The 18,690-nt window shown below is 43.6% G+C and overlaps 1 protein-coding gene across 5 annotated transcripts in view; it reads left to right on the top strand.

Annotated features, from left to right (window-relative positions):
• The window catches only part of ttbk2a (tau tubulin kinase 2a), a 262,791-nt gene that overhangs the window by 103,738 nt on the left and 140,363 nt on the right, over nt 1-18,690 (top strand). For all 5 annotated transcript variants that reach the window (XM_086003795.1, XM_086003794.1, XM_086003797.1 and 2 more), the window contains 2 exons: nt 13,763-13,836; nt 17,802-17,942. In XM_086003795.1, the coding sequence (XP_085859921.1) occupies nt 13,763-13,836; nt 17,802-17,942 (215 nt within the window). The remainder of the gene's footprint in view (nt 1-13,762; nt 13,837-17,801; nt 17,943-18,690) is intronic.

Below are 18,690 nucleotides of genomic sequence, written 5' to 3'. Positions count from 1 at the left end.
CCCTGGTTGTTGACCCCTTTGCTAAGGGAAATAGGTCCTTCCTGTCCACTCTCTATCTAGGCCCTTCATAATTTTATACACCTCAATTATAGGTCTCCCCTCAGCCTCCTCTGTTCCAAAGAAAACAAACCCAGCCTATTCAATCTTTCCTCGTAGCTAAAATTCTCCAGTCCAGGCAATATCCTCGTAAATCTCCTCTGTACCCTCTCTAGTGCAACCACATCTTTCCTGTAATGTGATGACCAGAACTACACGCAGTACTCTAGCTGTGGCCTAACTAGTATTTTATACAGTTCACAGAATCACAGAAACCCCACAGTGCAGATAGAGGCCATTTCGGCCCATCGAGCCTGCACCGACACATATCCCACCCGATCCCCGTAACCCCTGCACCAACACATATCCCACCCTATCCCCGTAACCCCACGTATTTAACCTCCCTGCTATGCCTTAGCTAATAAAGGCAAGTATTCCGTATGCTTTCTTAACCACCTTATCTACCTGTCCTGCTACCTTCAGGGATCTGTGGACCTGCACTCCAAGGTCCCTTTGTTCTTCTACTCTTAAGTGTCCTACCATTGAATGTGTATTCCCTTGCCTTGTTAGCCCTCCCCAAATGCATTACCTCACACTTCTTAATTCACATCTGCTCCATACCAAAACTGCTTTTTCCACTTCCACAACGTCGTCTGCTACCGCTACCATCTTTTCCCTTCCACTGCTGTAATCCTAGTCCATTGCTTCATCGCCTCAAGACTAGAATTCTCTAATACCCAGCTAGCTGGCATCTTGCCTCAACTCTTTAAGATACAACTTCTGAAAAATGAAGTTCTGAGTCCTCTCCCACGTTCTGATTTCCCTAATCCTCACCAGGCTTCACTGGCTCCCTAGTGTATCAATTTCAAAATTCTTCTCCTTGTTTTCAAATCTCTCCATGGCCTAATCCCATCCTACCTTCGTGATACCATCTTATTTCCCCTCCACTCCCCAATACTGGAATGCACTGCCCTTGTTCCTTCCACTCCACCATTGGCAGTAGCTCATTCACCCACTACATTTGTGCCTCTAACTTTGTACCTGGTTCTCTCTGCCTTACTGCCTCTACCCCTACTTTCAAAACCTCAACAAAACCCTCCTCTTTGACTATGCCCCTGGTTCCCCATTCTAACCTTCCTGTTCTTCTCTTTCTCCCGCCAACCCAACCCTTCCTCGGGGGCACTTTATAAATGCAAGTTGTTGTTGCCAAATGTGTATTCACTTGGTGTTGCATGACCCTGTCTTCAATTGGCCGCACTCTTCCATGCAGAACGTGGGGTCATGCCAAGGCTTGTAATAGTCCAGGACATGTGGTCACTGGCACAGATGCTGTGACTTCTATTAAATTCTATTAAGCAGGACTGAAAATGCTTAGCACTCCGTTGAGAGTACCTGTGAAATAAATTAAACAAACTGTCTTTTATTCTTCTCTGTGGAAGAGAAGGTAAGCTAAATTTCTGTAACATATTCTCAGGAACTAGCAGCCCTAATGGCTTTGCAGTGCTTTTTTAAAATAGCTGCACAAAATGCTGGTTAAGCTGATGGGGGTTAGATGAAGAAGTGTGGAAGGAGGCTTGTGTGGAGCATCAACACCGGCATAGACCAGTTGGGCCGAATGGCCTGTTTCAGTGCTGTATGTTCTATGTAAAATACTTGACCACAAGTATATTTTTAAAAAGTTAAATTAGGGTTAATCGGTTATTCCAAATAGGTTTTCATCAGTAGGTGATGTAATGCTGTAGTTTGTCAGAATACACCACTATGTGACATCATTATGATAAGAATATGTAACTCTTCAAGCTCTCTTCCTCTCCAATTAAAGCTTAGCTAAATACTCTAATTGGCAGGTTGAAGATTTTATTACTTGAAAGAAAGGAAGTGCAATGCTCTTTTTTAAAAAGAAACAAAAGCATAATATAACCAGTATTAAATTTCCATTTATAGGCTCAAACTATTTTGCATGCAAGAAATTACTTTCAGATGTAGTGGCTGTTATAATAGACATTTTACACACAGCAATTTCACAGAAATCTCAGATTAATTAATCTGTTTTGTAGAGGTGGTTGAGATAGGAATATAGACCAGGATACCAGAAGAATTCAGGTCATCGACCTGAAACGTTAACTCTGTTTCTCTCTTAGCAGATGCTGCCTGACCTGCTGAGTATCTCCAGCATTTTCTGTTTTTATTTCAGATTTCCAGCATCTGCAGTATTTTCTTCTTGTACCAGAAGAATTTGTTTGAATAATGCTACTGGATCTTTTAACATTCAATGCAGAGCCTTGGTTTAACATCTCATCCAAAGATGGCACAAGCATCATACTTCCGTATTGCATTGGATTGTCAAGCTAGATTATTCACTCAAGTCCTAGAACAGGGTTTGAACTCGTAGCTCTTTGATTCAGAGGCAGAAGTGCTACTGTTTGAGCTGAAGTATTGGAAAAAATCTTTATAAATGGTGGAAGTTTCGTGACTAGATTGACTTTCAATGATACCGTAAATGTTGTATACTGTAGCCTCATTGGAGTTGAAATTACAGCTGCACTGAATATTCAAGAACAAGAAACAAATCTTTCTTTTGTGCACAGATTGCATCCTTTAGAATTTACTTAAATGGATTTGAAAAGTTTTCCTATCTGAAAGATATTCCCTAAAGTTAACGATGGAAGCAGTGCAAGTAAATTTCATTGAAAGAGTTCATTGCTCGACACTGCATCATCCCGAATTATTATGCCTAGTGGTAATTACTTGAGCTTTTCTTTCCTGTTAAAGGTTCATTAACATTCTGCGCTTCAGTTTCCTGTCTGTGATTTTATAATAGATGAGCATTAAAAATTATATCTGTGTACTTCAACAATACTTCTACTGCAAGACAGTTAAAAACAAAGATACAATTTGCAAGTTATTGCACCCCAGAGTCCTGACTGGGTATTCTGTGCTGACTCATCCCCAACATAATATAGGCAGCAAAGATACTTTATTAAAAACTAGCTGGGGAGCCCCGCGTTGCGAGGGCAATTTTGGGGCGCTTGGTCTCCCTGCCCCTGTGTGTCCCACCTCTCCCTGTCATGTCCTCTCCCTGTCCTCTCCCCTCTCCCTCTCCCCTCCCCTCTCCCCCTCCCCTCCCCTGTCTCCCTCCCTCCCTCCCCTCACCCACCCCCACACCTCCACTCCCCTCTCTCCGGCCCCTCCTCCTGCCTAGCGCCTGAGGTCTAGTGCCATTGCGATAGCGGCCGTGCGGGGCCTAGCGCTTAAGGCGCGGTCGGGTTCTGAGGCCGGGAAGGACCGGAGCTGAGGTCCCCCGCGTATCGCGCGGCTGATGGACGGCCGCTGCGGGCGGGCGGCGCATGCGCGGTCAGTGCGGGCGGCGCGAGGAGCAGGCAAGGGCGGCTTGGCGGCCGTTAGCGAGCGGGAAACCTCGGGCGGCCCGCCCGCGCTCCGTCCGCGACACCGTGAAACCTGAGAGGGGGAAGTAGAGAGAGGGGGAAGAGAGAGAGAGAGAGAAATTTTTTGAGCTTCAGGCCCCGAGTCCCCCCTGCGCGAGGGTGAGGAGGAGGGGGGGGGGGGGGTTGCTAAACACAATATAAAACTCAAATAAATTGTTAATTAATTCCCTAACACACAATTCAAATATTTACCTTACTTCCCTAACACACTGAAAGTGTGGGGAAAAAATCATGAAAAATCAAGATGGCGGCCACTCACCTCGGTTCAGAAGGATAAGGCCCGCCCACACACGCACCGATTGGTCGACCGGTCAGGTCACCGAAGCGTAGGATTGGTCAATTGTCGAGTCACTCGACCTTCAACTGTAGGAAGGAACCCGCCGTCCGATTGGTCGACCTCGACGTCACACGGTCGCTAATGAGATGCTAATGAGCGGAAGGCTGAACGTTTTTCGGATACCGCGGGCGGGATTTTTGTGCGGCCGAAACGTAAATACGCCTATGACCGGTCCGGAATCGCAAGCTTTCTTTTGAGGCGACGCGTGCGTCGGTACGCTCTGTAACTTTCAAACGTATAGAGAACGGACAGACAGACAGACAGACAGAAGAGCCGCTTTATATATATATATAGATTTAAAGAACATTTTGAAACCATTTGTTTTTCAAGTTATTGACTTGTTCTTGAAAGCCTGTCATTTGTTACAGTAATATGATTTGCATGTACAATTGCAGATTCATTTTTGGACAATAATACTTTGAATTACTTCTTGTAGGCTGATCCGTGCGGCTTTTTGTAATTTGATGAAAATGGTGCCCATTTTTTAACCTAATTCTATAATGCAAACAGGCAGCAAAGTTGATCTACTTGTGTTAAATATGACAGTAAATTATTAGTACAGCACAACAATTTATTCCAATTCACGATATTCAGTCCATTTAGGACCCGGAGAGTTTCTGGAGAATCACATGTTCATACCATCTGTGCAAATTCAAGATTTATTTGAATTGATCAATTGCATTAGCTTGACATTTTTATGATGGAGGTGTGGGGGGAGATGGAAGCTATTAGCTTTCCTTAATATTATCATGTCCCCCTCAAATAATGAGCTAGTACCTTAAAATTCTTGTTCCTGATGACCTTGATTCTTGTGTTTAAATAAAGCACCCAGGTTTGGTTCGAAACGGTTTGCGGTTTCAGAAATATTTTTCCCAAGAGGCAAGCTCTTCGGGGCAAAATCATTAACCTCAAGGGGTGCTAATATTAAATCTTCATGGTCCATCAGCCTGTATTATCTCTATATTTGAACATCAGCTTTTGATTATAATCTCATGTTATGAGTGCATGTCTCATATGAAAGCAGTATCCTTCAGTGTTAACTGCTAATAAGGATTGGTGCTAGTTTTTCATACCTGTTCCTAATGAAAAATGGTCTTTATTCTCGTGTGCGATTCTCGCTATAGTTCACATGACAGTTTTAAGTTGATTCTGGTTGGCTTTCAAACTAGAAAATAAATCTGCAGCACAATTCTCCATTTTGTATTCTAAAGAAATGAAGTCAACACTAGGATGGCAAGGACACTGTATCCTTATGTCATTAAATGTGGATTTTTTTTTGTGTTCGTGCTCTGGTACCACATCAGGAAAGACTAAAACCCAACTTCTGTATTTCTCCCCAAATCTCTGCGTTATTTCCACAAGAGCGCGAGAGCTAAGTAGACCATATGAAGTAGAAAGGGTAACGGTGAGGTTGCATGCTCAATTTCCTGCTTTTGTGTACCCAGAGTTGCAGAATATTGGAAATTCTAAACTGAAGCTGAAAATGTGCTGTGATGTCTTGTTAGAATTTGTGCCTTGTATTTGTAGCAAAATATCTGGTTATTATTTTAATGTGGCTGATTACATTTTTGTTCAATTCGTTAACTTGTACCTTAATTTACAGATGGTACATGAATTTACCTTAATTACATTTATTTATACACAAGAATTTAAGCCCACCTTCTCAAAAAATATGATGGATATATATTTGATACATAAGTTAACTGGTCTTACTGATGCAAATTTCACTGTCTTCGGTTATGTTTTCTAGATTTATGTTTATTTTTATTCATATACTAGCGGACCCCCTGCTCACAGGCCATCCGGTGTCTGGCGCACAATAGTGAAATTTAGCTGCTAATATTACTGACCCTTTAAGCTGGATCTGAATTGCACCTGCCCTAATTCTGCAGCGCTGAAAGTTGGTGCGATACTGCTCAGCATTAGCTTTGCATTATCCCGCTCGCGATGACTTGCTTGAATAGATATGATAAACTTGTTTTTATAGCACATTTTGCCAGTAGGAATTAGCCTAATATTTACACTTCTATCAAGTGTTTTAAAGAATGCTCATCCCCAGTATAGTTACAGGTGGTGATTGTGTGAAAATAACACATTTAAAAGCAAGGATTTATCAAAACGAATACAGGTAAAAAGAAATGCTTCCTCACTGAAAGAGGCTTTTCCTCTTTAATTTCTGAATACAGGAAGCTCGTCAGAAATCTTACACGGTTACTCTTACTTATTACTTCATCTCCATCAAAAAAACAGCAGTGTTCATCATACTGTATCTGCCAGTATAATTTGCTGAAGTTGATTTGGATTTCTGAAGTCAGTTACAATGAAAGAGTCATAGTCATACAGTTATACAGCACAGAAAGAGGCCCTTCAGCCCATCATGTCCACGCCGGCCATCAAGCCCTGTCTATTCTAATCCCATTTTCCAGCACTTGCTCCGTAGCCTTGTATGCTATGGCGTTTCAAGTGCTCATCTAAATGCTCCTTGAATGTTGTGAGGGTTCCTGCCTCTACCACCCTTTCAGGCAGTGAGTTCCAGATTCCAACCACCCTCTGGGTGAAAAAGTTTTTCCTCAAATCCCCTCTAAACCTCCTGCCCCTTACCTTGAAACTATGCCCTCTGGTTATTGACCCCTCTACTAAGGGGAAAAGTTCCTTTCTATCCACCTTAACTATGGCCTTCATAATTTTGTACACCTCAATCAGGTCCCCCCTCAGCCTTCTCTGCTCCAAGGAAAACAAACCCAGCCTGTCCAGTCTCTCTTCATAGCTGATGCGCTTCAGCCCAGGTAACATCCTGGTGAATCTCCTCTGCACCCTCTCTGTGATGAAATATTTCCATTCATCACTGCCTGTGACTGAGATCGGTTTCAGTGTCATTTCCCTTCCCCCAGACCTCATTGTATTGTGTACTGGAATGTGCTGTGTGTAGGGCTCCGCCCATACCTGGCCCCGTTTGTAAGCTAGCTTCAGTCTAGCCCCAATCTCCAGAAGGACGACATCTCTCTCGCTTACGTGTTTCGTTCTAAGTTAATAAAAGCCTTGTTTTGTTCTGCTACCTTCGAGTCTCGGAATTATTGAGGCACATCACTCCAATGCAATCACATCCATCCTATAGTGTGGTGACCAGAATTGCACACAGTATTCCAGCTGTGGCCTAATTAGCGTTTTGTACAGCTCCATCATAACCTCCCTGCTCTTGCCTTCATTAGCCGAGGCATAGAATATAAGTATCCCATATGCCTTTTTAACCACCTTATCTACCTGTCTTGCTGCCTTCAGGGATCTATGTACATGCACACCAAGGTCCATCTGATCCTCTGTCCTTCCTAGGGTCCTACCAAGGTCCATCTGATCCTCTGTCCTTCCTAGGGTCCTACCATTCATTGTGTATTCCCTTGCCTTGTTAGTCCTTCCAAAGTGCATCACCTCACACTTTTCATGGTTAAATTCCATTTGCCACTGTTCTGACCAACCCGTCTATATCGTCCTGTAGCCTGAGGCTTCCCTCCTCGCTATTTACCACTCCACCAATTTTAGTGTCATCTGCAAACTTACTGATCATACCTCCTACATTCATATCTAAATCATTAATGTACACTACAAACAGCAAAGGACCCAGTACCGATCCCTGCAGTACACCACTGGACACAGGCTTCCAGTCACAAAAACAACCTTCGACCATCACCCTCTGCCTCCTGCCACTAAGCCAATTTTGGATCCAATGCAAGTGGAGACTAATTTTGTCCCTCAGAATTTTTTCCAATAATTTCCCTACCACTGATGTTAGGCTCACTGGCCTGTAATTCCCTGGTTTATCCCTACTACCCTTCATGAATAATGGTACAGGTAGACTACCTTTTATCCGAACTTCCGAAAACCGAAACCCTCTAAAAACCGAAGGTTTTTTCGTTCAGAGTAAGTCGTGTGCACGACATGACCAGAGTGGCGCACGACTTACGCTGAGCAGAGGGTCAGCGTAAGTCGTGCGCACGACCCCGACCCCCGCCGACGGACCCCCGCCGACCCCCCCCCCCCCCCGACGACCCTGACCCCCGCCGACCCACCCCCGACAAATTTCCCAGTCTTATAAAATACCTTCCGAAATTTTCCGAAAACCGAAACACGGCTAGTCCCGAGGTTTTCGGATAAAGGATAGTCTACCTGTACTACGTTAGCTGTTCTCCAGTCCTCTGGCACCTCCCTGTGGCCAGAGAGGTTCTGAAAATTTGTGTCTGAGCCCCTGCAATCTCCTCCCTTGCCTCACACAGCAGCCTGGGATACATCTCGTCCGGGCCTGGGGATTTATCCACTTTTAAGCCCGCTAAAACCGCTGGTACCACCTCCCTCTCAATACTAATTTGTTCAAGTATATCACAATCCCCCTGCCTTATTTCTATGCCTACATCATCCTTCTCCATCGTGAACACAGATGCAAAATATTCATGTAAAACCTCACCTACATCTTCCGGCTCTACACACAGTTTGCCATTTTGGTCCCTAATGGGCCCTACTCTTTCCCTGGTTATCCTCTTGCCCTTAATATACTTATAATAAAACACCGTGGGATTTTCCTTTATTTTGCCCGCCAGTGTCTTTTCATGCCCCCTCTTCGCTCTCCTAATTTCTTTTTTAAGTACCCCCCTGCACTTTCTATACTCCTCTAGGGCTTCCACTGTTTTTAGTCCTTCGTATCTGCCAAAAGCCTCCCTTTTTTTTCCTAATCCATTCTTGTATATCCCTTGACATCCAAGGTTCCCTGGGCTTGTTGGTCCCACCCTTGACCTTTACGGGAATATGTTGGCGTTGTACTCTCTCCTTTCTGAAAGACTCCCACTGCTCTGATGTGGATTTTCCTACAAGTAGCTGATCCCAGTCCACTTTGGCCAGATCCTGCCTTATCATATTAAAATCGGCCTTCCCCCCAATTTAGAACCTTTATTTCCGATCCATCTTTGTCCTTTTCCATGACTACCTTAAATCTCTCCGAATTATGGTCACTGTCACCAAAATGCTCTCCTACTGAAACTTCTACCACTTGCCCGGCTACATTGCCTAGAATTATTTCCAGTACCGCCCCCTCTCTTGTAGGGCTTTCTACATGCTGGCTCAAAAAGCTCTCCTGGATGCACTAAGAATTCCGCACCCTCTAAGCCTTTCACACTCGGACTATCCCAGAGAATGGAATCTTCAAGTGCCTGAACTCAAATAATCAGTATGTGCTAACCTTTTGGTAATTTCACAAAATAAGTCATTTTTAAAATCTGCATGAGGATGAAAATCTGCTCCAATAGATTTGGAATTATGAACATATGAAAAAGATGGGCAGGAAAAGACCAGCTGGTCCAGCAAGCCGGCCCCACACGCGATGCTGGAGCATCATGTCTAGACACTTCCTAACAACCCCTCCTGCTGCCATGTAATTTCCTGGGAGAGGGGAAAAGAGAAAAGCTCTGGGGCAATAAGGGAAAAAGTACTCTGGAAAATTCCTCTCCGACCCCCTCAGAGGTGAGCAAAACCAGTCCAGGAGATCCCATGGTCCATGTGTTTAAAACCACTTACCTTCTATATGATGCGATCTCTGCCCCAGTCACGAACTGGTCCGGTTCCCTCCAAAGGCAGGCAGAGAGTCCGCACCCACCACACCAGCTGGCAACGTATTCCAGCGACTCACTGCTCTCTGGGAAAAGAAGAACCGTCTAACATCCAGTCTATTCCTACTGTTGCATGTACCCCGGTCCTCCCCAAACTGTCAAAGTGGAATAACCTATCAATAGGCACGCTATCCAACCTTTATTTTATAAACCTCTATCAGGTTACCTCTAAGGCTGCTCTAAAGCAAACTGACCCTGCACCTTAATTTGATCTGAGTAACTAAGGTTCTTTAAGCTAGGAATTGATCTCGTAGCTCTCCTTTGTACCTTTTCCAAGGCCACTATCATCCATCATGAGAGGGGACCAACACTGGGTACAATACTCCAGATGCAGTCTAACCAGAGACCTGTATTGTGTTTTTTTTGTGTGTAACTTTATTTTCATACAATACAGATGGAGGTGCAGGAAAACTTTTTTTTATCTGGGACCGGCGTGGTGCCGATTTATCCAAAAGTCCGGATTACAGAGAGGTATAGTAAAAGGTACGAGAGCCCCGTACACGGCCACAGATCCAGGTGTCCCTGCAACAGGTGCGGGAACCCCGGCCACAGACCAAGCGTCCCTGTTGCACAGCAACAGGTGCAGGAACCCCAGTTACACGGCCACAGATCCAGGAACGGCCACTAACATGAAGTAAAACTTACCTGAACCTACTCCTGAATTTTGCCGGTTAACAGAGATTTCCGGTTATTTAGGTGCCGGTAAATCAAGAGTTTCCTGTAGTATAACAGAGTTTCAGCTTTTCTTGGCACTCTTTCACCTGGAGCAGAAAGTTGTAGGTTTGATCCCTACACTAGGGCTAGAACCCATAATCTAGGCTGACCCTCCAGTGTCCTAGCCTATGTTCCTCCTTGCACCAGCACCAACAAAATCAGATTTGCTTTTTATTAATCTCACTGTTTGTGGGGTTTTGCACTGTGCAAAATAGCTGACACATTTGCCTACATAATAACATTGAGTGCAATTCGAAATAATTCATTGTGCATGAAATGCCTTGAGACATGAGACATAATCTTGTACAGAAATGCACTAAGGGAGAAAATTCTGAAATATAGATGACAATATATGCAGAGCTAACACTTCATCCCTTCCCTCAATTTTCTCCCCTTTTCTTCTTTCCTCTTCTGAAGCATGAACTCTTTCTGGGGTATTGTTCCATGAGTCCCAACAGTCTTCTGATAGTTCACCCAAATAACCATGTAGGCTGTGAGCCTAACCAGTCAGCATTGACATGCTGCTTTACTGTAGGGGGGCATCACAGTTGATCCTGATTTTGTCCGTGCCCACGTGCACTTTCAAACAGGAGTGGGAAGCCTGGCTGATTTATCTCATTCCTACCCCAAGCACACTGAGGTGAATCTTGGCGCCCAAATGCTGCCCCATCTAGGAGCAGCTAATTCCCCACAGACGAGGAGAGCCAATACTTTGAAAAAATGGGAAGATGCAGTCGCTTGTCTATCACAGGGCCAAATATATTAAGAGATTTGCAAACAAATTGAATTCATAAGTGGTTAAGTAAATAAGCAGTGAAATGTCATCCATGATGAAGGGACATTGGTTGCAGAAAATGTCTGGCCCGTGTCCAGGCTGAAATCCCATCCAACAGTCAACCAGTTTCGCATGGAGAAGATGAGAAAGATCTGCATCTGGTACCCAGTGCCTCAAAATATATTCGAAGAGGTTGAGGGAGGTTTTAGAAGTAGGCAAGTTAACTTATGATTTGCATCAAGTCTGTTTCACTTAATTCTACTCCAGAAAATGAGGCCGCATTAGGAAGGAAATTATTTTCTAGTGCTTCTGTTCACTGAATCCTCTCTAGTACCCACCTTGTAGACACCGTGTTTGCTCTTCTAAAGTCTCAACTTTAATTATAATACTTAGTCAATATAAATATCCAGCAACCGCAAGATCCCAAGTTGAATGCTGAATACAGGAAACTTTGTGATATCCAGCACTGACGGGACCGGCGTGTTGCCGATCTATCAAAACTGCCGGACATACAAAGTTAATGTTGAAGCATACGGAGGTTTTCATCTCCGTATCTGACAACAAACACTGTTGCTTAGCAACAGCTTCTAAAGAGTCGGCTGCAGCTGCAAGCGTCTAGCTGAAACTGTTGCTATAGCTACAGACCTTGCAGTGGCTGACTGGGGACAAAAAAAGAACGAGATCTTAAAAAAAACTTACAGAAAATGGCTCCTGATTTTTGCCGTTAGATCGAGTATTCCGGACATACAACCTCCGGATAAACCGAAGTTTCCTGTAGTATTTTCTCCAGTACCATGCTTCAGCTTGTATTAAACAGTTACTTATTAAGTTGATGGAATTGTTGGAGGGAGGGAACTGAATGGTATCTCAGTAAGCAGTGTTTGCTGAAGTTTATACTGCTGGAGGTTAATTGTTTTTACATACTCTACAGTGTTGGGCACCTTTTATTGACAATAGAAGAACATGCCAATAGAACAATGTGTGTTTGTGTGAGAGAGATTGACCCATGTTGTGATGAGAAGTGCCAATGCTAGGCAAATAGAAATAATACTATGTATTACCTGCATTTATTACTAACCGGAATGAAGTAATACAACAAGAGTGTTTTTTTAACATTTTCTCCTGTCATCTGTAAAGGTGGTGACTCATGCTGGAGTACAGTTCGGTGGGTACCAGCAGGCCTTCAGGAACTCGCCCAAGTGGCCATTCTTCACCTCCAAGTTGTGTTACAGCTTAATTTTTTGTAGGAAGTATCATTTTGCCGAATCTGTGCTGTACTCCCCCCACCCAAAGTCCAATACATCCTGAGGTGCTGTACCCAAAACTGAGCGCCGTACTCCAGATGGGTTCTGACCCAGGCTCTGTACAACTGAAGTATCACTTCTTCCCCTTTGTATTCCAGCCCCCTCGAGATAAAGGCCAACATTCCATTAGCCTTTTTGTACCTGTGCACCAGCTTTTCTTGATTTGTGTACCTGGACACCCAAATCCCTTTGTTCCTACACCGGTTCTCGTCTCTCGCCATTACTACAATATTCTGATTCGTCGTTCCTGGATCCAAAGTGGATGACCTCTCATTTCCCCACATTGAACTCCATCTGCCACAGTTTTGCTCGCTCACTCACTTAATCTGTCTGTCACTTCATAATTTCCTGCTCCCATCTACAGAACTTACTGCGACTCCTAACTTGGTGTCATCTGCCAACTTGAATATACAACACTCTTCCCTGGGGAACAGCACTTATCACACCCTGCCGATCAGAGTACGTTCCCCTTATATTTACACTCTATCTCCTACCTCCCAACCAATTGTCAATTTTTTTTTCCAACATCCAAATTTTCGTGATTTAGGAATATTTTGATGCAGAATGGATGATGCTGTATTCTGAGTAGGTAATTGGTAGCGGAATGGTTTGCACAGAAAAATGACCATCAGAAGCTGCTTCAAGCAAAACTACGTATTCCTTGTCATTTTTAATAATAAGGCTGGTATAGATTATTTCTATAGTCCTTGACAAACTCCTGTGACTTGAGTATTGAGTTGACTCAGACTAAAAGATTTCATTTTATGCATACATATCCAGATGCTGCTTTTGTACTATCCAGACCATAAAATAAATATAGTTTCAAATGTAATTGATCTGTTTTTAGAGTTTACTAAGAAAATGGGAACTTGCTAGCTTAACAGGTTTGTATGATGTATATTTCTTGTTGGTGTGGATTACTGGTAAAGTAAAGGCGCATTATATTGTAACGTCACCTGTTAAACTGTTTAGACGAATGTCTGGTAAAATGACGCGTGACCTGTGTTGTAAGAACATCAAAATAAGGTGGTTATGTTTAACCTAAGCTTCTAGCCTATGTGTTTGTCATTGATAATTAATAGACTTCGTGGGCATATAAAAGGATAAATTCTTGTAAATATTACTAAATCTTAAGAGCATTTCATCCAACTCTGCAGTTTATGAATCAGCTCAGGGCAAATTCTTCTAGCATCACTGAGACTGGATAATTTCAATTGTTGAATAGGCTTATGCTTCATCTACTATAGTTTTCCATTCTTACCATTGATGTTTAGTAGCCCATGGACTATTGTACGATTCAGAATCAACAGTACTGCCTAATTCTCCCAAGAGTGCACTCTGCGATTGAAGAAGTGAAATTAATGCTATTGGATTATGTCTGGGGCTTGTCAATTATTGCAATTTCCGGTTGTGTAGTATCTGCACCATGTTTCAACTTTTGTCGCATCCTCTCATAAGTGAAATTGCTGATGGAGATTTTTTTCCCCTCTTTACAATAGGGAAGGATCACGTTTGTAGATTTATTGGCTGTGGAAGAAATGACCGATTTAATTACGTTGTTATGCAGCTGCAGGTTAGTTTATTTAAAAAGCACTATCTACATGTTAATGTACCGATAACTAAAAGTTTCTTTTTCACCTTGTTCTTGAAGTACCCAGTTTCTAATGCAGCTCAGAGCAGGGCCATTTAATGCATTTGTCTTTATTCTAAATATAAATAAAATAATTTATTACAACTAATGTTTTCTTAACATATGTCTGTGGAAATGTATTTGATTTGTGTTTAGTTGAATGAAACTACTTTTGTAATGGTCAGAATTTCTTTTTGAAGTGTTGAAGTTTAATTTGCTGTAATGCAAAATACCCTTTTACTGTTTGCCTTTATACTTTGCATTGTTTGCAGAGTCTCTAACCTCTGCAATTTCCTTATTCCACTATTAGTTTGTATTAAATTGTCTAACATATTACCAAAACATAAGGCCAGATAACCTAATTGTGTCTTTTACCTAGAGTCTGGAGCCGATGCCACCCTCCAGTTGAGTGACCTCAATAATATACTTGGAATAGGATAGTACTGTCAGAAAGGCACTCTTCTAGTTGCTTACAAACCATGCATACGAGGTCACTGCTGTGTATAGAGCGCCATTTTGCATACTAGCAAAGATACTGTACTGCGAAAATGCAGTTTTTACTTAACATAATTTTGAGCAGTCCTGATAGATGCCATCTTGAAGAAATTCTACTCCCATCCTCATTTAGTATTGCTCTGTTTTTCTCTCCCTTCCTATACATTATTCCCCACCTGAGAAGTTGGGTAGCTGACCTGCTCCTGCCTTTTTCTAACTAGCAAGTGAGGTCCACTTGTTTCCTTGCTTCCTTTGGTGAAGCACCTGGCCTCAACTCAGTATGTTTCCCTGGCCCAACAATTGAGATTGCAAAAGCAAAATGCTGCAGATGCTGGAAATCTGAAATAAAAACAGAAAATGCTGGAAATACTCAGCAGGTCAGGCAGCATCTGTGGAGAGAGAAACAGAGTTAACGTTTCAGGTCGATGACCCTTCGTCAGAACCAGTCTTCGACCTGAAACGTTATCTCTTTTTTTCTCTCCACAGATGCTGCCTGACCTGAGTATTTCCAGCATTTTCTGTTTTAATTGAGATTGCAAACTTTTATTGCTTGTCTCGTTTGGAGGTGTTTCATCTGTCTTTTGTACCTCTGTAGTTGGGCCTTCCATATAGAGGAAGAAAAAAAGTGATGTCTCACACAAGTGAATCATATGATGTGATGTGATGTTGGTGGCATTTTGTCTTTTTCTTCTCTTCCCCTTCTCCCCCCCCCAGGCCATACCCTTCTGCCACTCCAGTTCTCTGATTATAAACCGCCTGCAGAAGAAACATTTTGGGCTGGTGGCGGCGGGGGGAGAGCAGAAACACCTGGAGGAATTGTAGGGGAGGAGCAGGCAATGAGAAGCTCTGAGCTTTTCATATACTATGCACTGTTTGTACAGCCTTGATGCAGGCAGAATTTGCCAGTTGTCAGCGGATATCGTTACCCATAGCTGAGGCCACTTACTAGACTGACGTTTCGAAACCCCTACCATCACTGCGTTACACATTAAAACTGGAGCCTAAACTTTGGGAGTAGCATTTTGAGGGCCCATTCTTCCACTACTATTCCCAAGGAAGGTTCTCCTCGACCAACCATGCTGGCAGGCCTGGTACTCCCATGCTCTTCACTCCCAGTGGGAGGTGAGGCAGACGCCTGATTTAAGAAGTTCAGACAGGCGATGCATTCCATCAACTGTCAGGCCATCTCTGGGATGATTTACCGAGTTGACGTTTCTAGTGGGGAGTCTCGCACGCTGGGAAGCACTTACGGGAAGTTTGGGTGTGCGCAGACCACTATTTTCTCTATTAAAACGAAGGGATGGGAAATCGTTGGCACCATACACCCATATTCCAACAGGCAAGGCAAGGCTCTCCTCGGAAAATTATTCCCCCGGAATTCTTTTTGCTCAGAATTGGCAGAGATGTTAAAGTATTTTTGCCTCTCCCATGGCTGCTGATGGGTGAGAGCATCGAGGGTCATGATACTTAGTTGCAACATGAATTAATGGGACCGGCTCAATGGACCAGCTGATCTTTGTTGTATGTACAAGGGAAATTGCGCTGATCCTGATCCTGTCCTCATCCGACTTCTGGGCACATGTGCTTCCAGCGCAGATCACTTGACAGTGATCAGGAACGGTAGTTGTTTCCTCCCTAACTGAGGAGCACTGAGGTAGTTGTAATTTCTCTACTGCCACTGTGGCTGAGATTGGTTAACTTTGCATAGACCAGGGATCAAAATGCTAACCTCCATAAACTACATTTTCCAGCTGTTTCACCTTTGCACAGGTGCTAACATGGATACTCTGTTTAAAAAGTAAATTCTAGAATAGTGAACAAGAATTAAGTAATAGTAAACGAGAGTTAAGTATTAGCATTAAATTTATGAATGTACTAAATCCTCGCCCTGCCTCACCCCGGGAATCCAGTCCTTTTCTTAACTGAGGAACCTGGGCGAGAAATCAAGGTTGGGAAGATTGAGCAAGAAGGTTTTTTTTTATATTCGTTTATGGGATGTGGGCGATGCTGGCAAGGCCAGCATTAATTGCCCTTGAGAAGGTGGTGGTGAGCTGCCGACTTGAACCGCTGCAGTCCGTGTGGTGAAGGTACTCCTACAGTGCTGTTGGGGAGGGAGTTCCAGGATTTTGACCCAGCGATTATAAAGGATCGTCGATATACTTCTAAGTCAGGATGGTGTGTGACTTGGAGGGGAACTTGGAGGTGGTGGTGTTCCCATGCATCTGCTGCCCTTGTCCTTCTAGGTGGAAGAGGTCGTGGGTTTGGGAGGTGCTGCCAAAGAAGCCTTAGTGAGTTGCTGCAGTGCATATTGTAGATGGTACACACTGCAGCCGCGGTACGCCGGTGGTGGAGGGAGTGAATGTTAAGGTGGTAGATGGGGTGCCAACCCAGCGGGCTGCTTTGTCCTGGATGGTGTCGAGCTTCTTGAGTGTTGTTGGAGCTGCACTCATCCAGGCAAGTGGAGAGTATTCCATCACACTCCTTACTTGTGCCTTGTAGATGGTGGAAAGGAGGTGAGACACTCGCCACAGAATACCTAGTCTCTGACCTGCTCTTGTTGCCACAGTGTTTATGTGGCTGGTCCAGTTAAGTTTCTGGTCAATGGTGACCCCCCCAGGATGTTGATGGTGGGGGACTCAGCGATGGTAATGCCGTTGAATGTCAAGGGGCGGTGGTTAGACTCTCGCTTGTTGGAGATAGTCATTGCCTGGCACTTGTGTGGCGCGAATGTTACCTGCCACTTATCAGCCCAAACCTGAACATCGTCCAGGTATTGTTGCATGCGGGCATGGACTGCTTCATTATCTGAGGAGTTGTGAATGACACTGAACACTGCAATCATCAGCAAACATCCCCATTTCTACCTTATGTTGGAGGGAAGGTCATTGATGAAGCAGCCTAGGACACTGCCCCAAGGAACTGCTGCAGTGATTTCCTGGGGCAGTGATGATTGACCTTCAGCCACCACAACCATCTTCCTTTGTGCTAGATGTGACTCCAGCCAGTGGCGAGTTTTCCCCCTGATTCCCATTGACTTCAGTTTTACCAGGGCTCCTTGATGCCACACTCAGTCAAATGCTGCCTTGATGTCAAGGGCAGTCACTCTCACCTCACCTCTGCAATTCAGCTCCTTTGTCCATGAGGTCGGGAGCCGAGTGGTGAGGTAAATCAAGAAGTAATGATTATGTAGGCTTTTAAGGCCTGTAGGTTATCGGAAGAAGGGAAGACTGAGATGACAATAGATGATTATGGGAAATATTAACCTACTTGAATGTTACTGGTTTTTATGGCCATGCAAGAAACAACTATTGTGCTGGGAAATTTCTAAAACCTATATACAGTCCACATCATGAGTATATTAATAATGTATCATGTTTTAGGACTAAAATAAAATTCCTCTTCTCTCCACTCAGGGTCGGAACCTTGCTGATCTACGTCGCAGCCAGTCTAGAGGTACCTTTAGCATCAGCACTACTCTGCGACTGGGAAAACAGATTCTTGAAGCAATAGAAAGTATTCACACAGTGGGCTTCCTTCACAGGGACATCAAACCTGTAAGTAATTCACGGGGCAGTTAAAGCTGCTTTTCCTAGTGTGCTTTAGTTTTAAGTTTGTCCAAATGCAGTTTGAGAATCAAACATTAATTGGGATTGCCTATTTTCTTAAACTCTTATCAAACTGGTATAAAATTGTGCAATCTGAGAAGTTCGATGTTTTCAATCTAAAGAAAAACATTCATTTATATAGTGCCTTTCACAACATCAGGAGGTCCCAAAGCTCTTTACAGCCAATGAAGTACTTTTGAAGTGTAGTCACTGTTGTAATGTAGGAAACACGGCAGCCAATTTACACACAGCAAGCTCCCACAAACAACAATGTGATGATGACCAGGTAATTTTTTTTAGTGATGTTGGTTGAGGGATAAATATTGGCCAGGACATGTGGCGAACTCCCCTGCTCTTCAAAATAGTGCCCTGTGATCTCTTATGTCCCCCTGAAAGGGCAGACAGAGCCTCGGTGTAACGTCTCATCCGAAAGACGACACCTCTGACAGTGCAGCACACTCTCTCTACAGCACTGGAGTGTCAGCCTCGATTTATGTGCTTAAGTCTCTGGAGTGGGGCTTGAACACACAACCTTCTGACTTGAAGCTGAGAGGGTTACCCACTGAACCAAAGCAGACCTCTTGGTAACTAGAGGTAATAAAATTGTGAAGTAAGTTACAGAGCTTCACTGTTCAAAAAAAGAAAAGAAAAGAAACGAAAAGAATAAAAAAAGTGTGTGTGTGTGAGAAAACTACTC

The sequence above is a fragment of the Somniosus microcephalus genome, chromosome 12 (assembly GCF_052327205.1).
Source record: "Somniosus microcephalus isolate GS21.2 chromosome 12, FLI_Smic_1.0, whole genome shotgun sequence".
In the NCBI taxonomy this organism is placed as follows: domain Eukaryota; kingdom Metazoa; phylum Chordata; class Chondrichthyes; order Squaliformes; family Somniosidae; genus Somniosus; species Somniosus microcephalus.
Note: the sequence above shows the minus strand (reverse complement) of the source record. Positions and strands in the feature narration are given on the sequence as shown.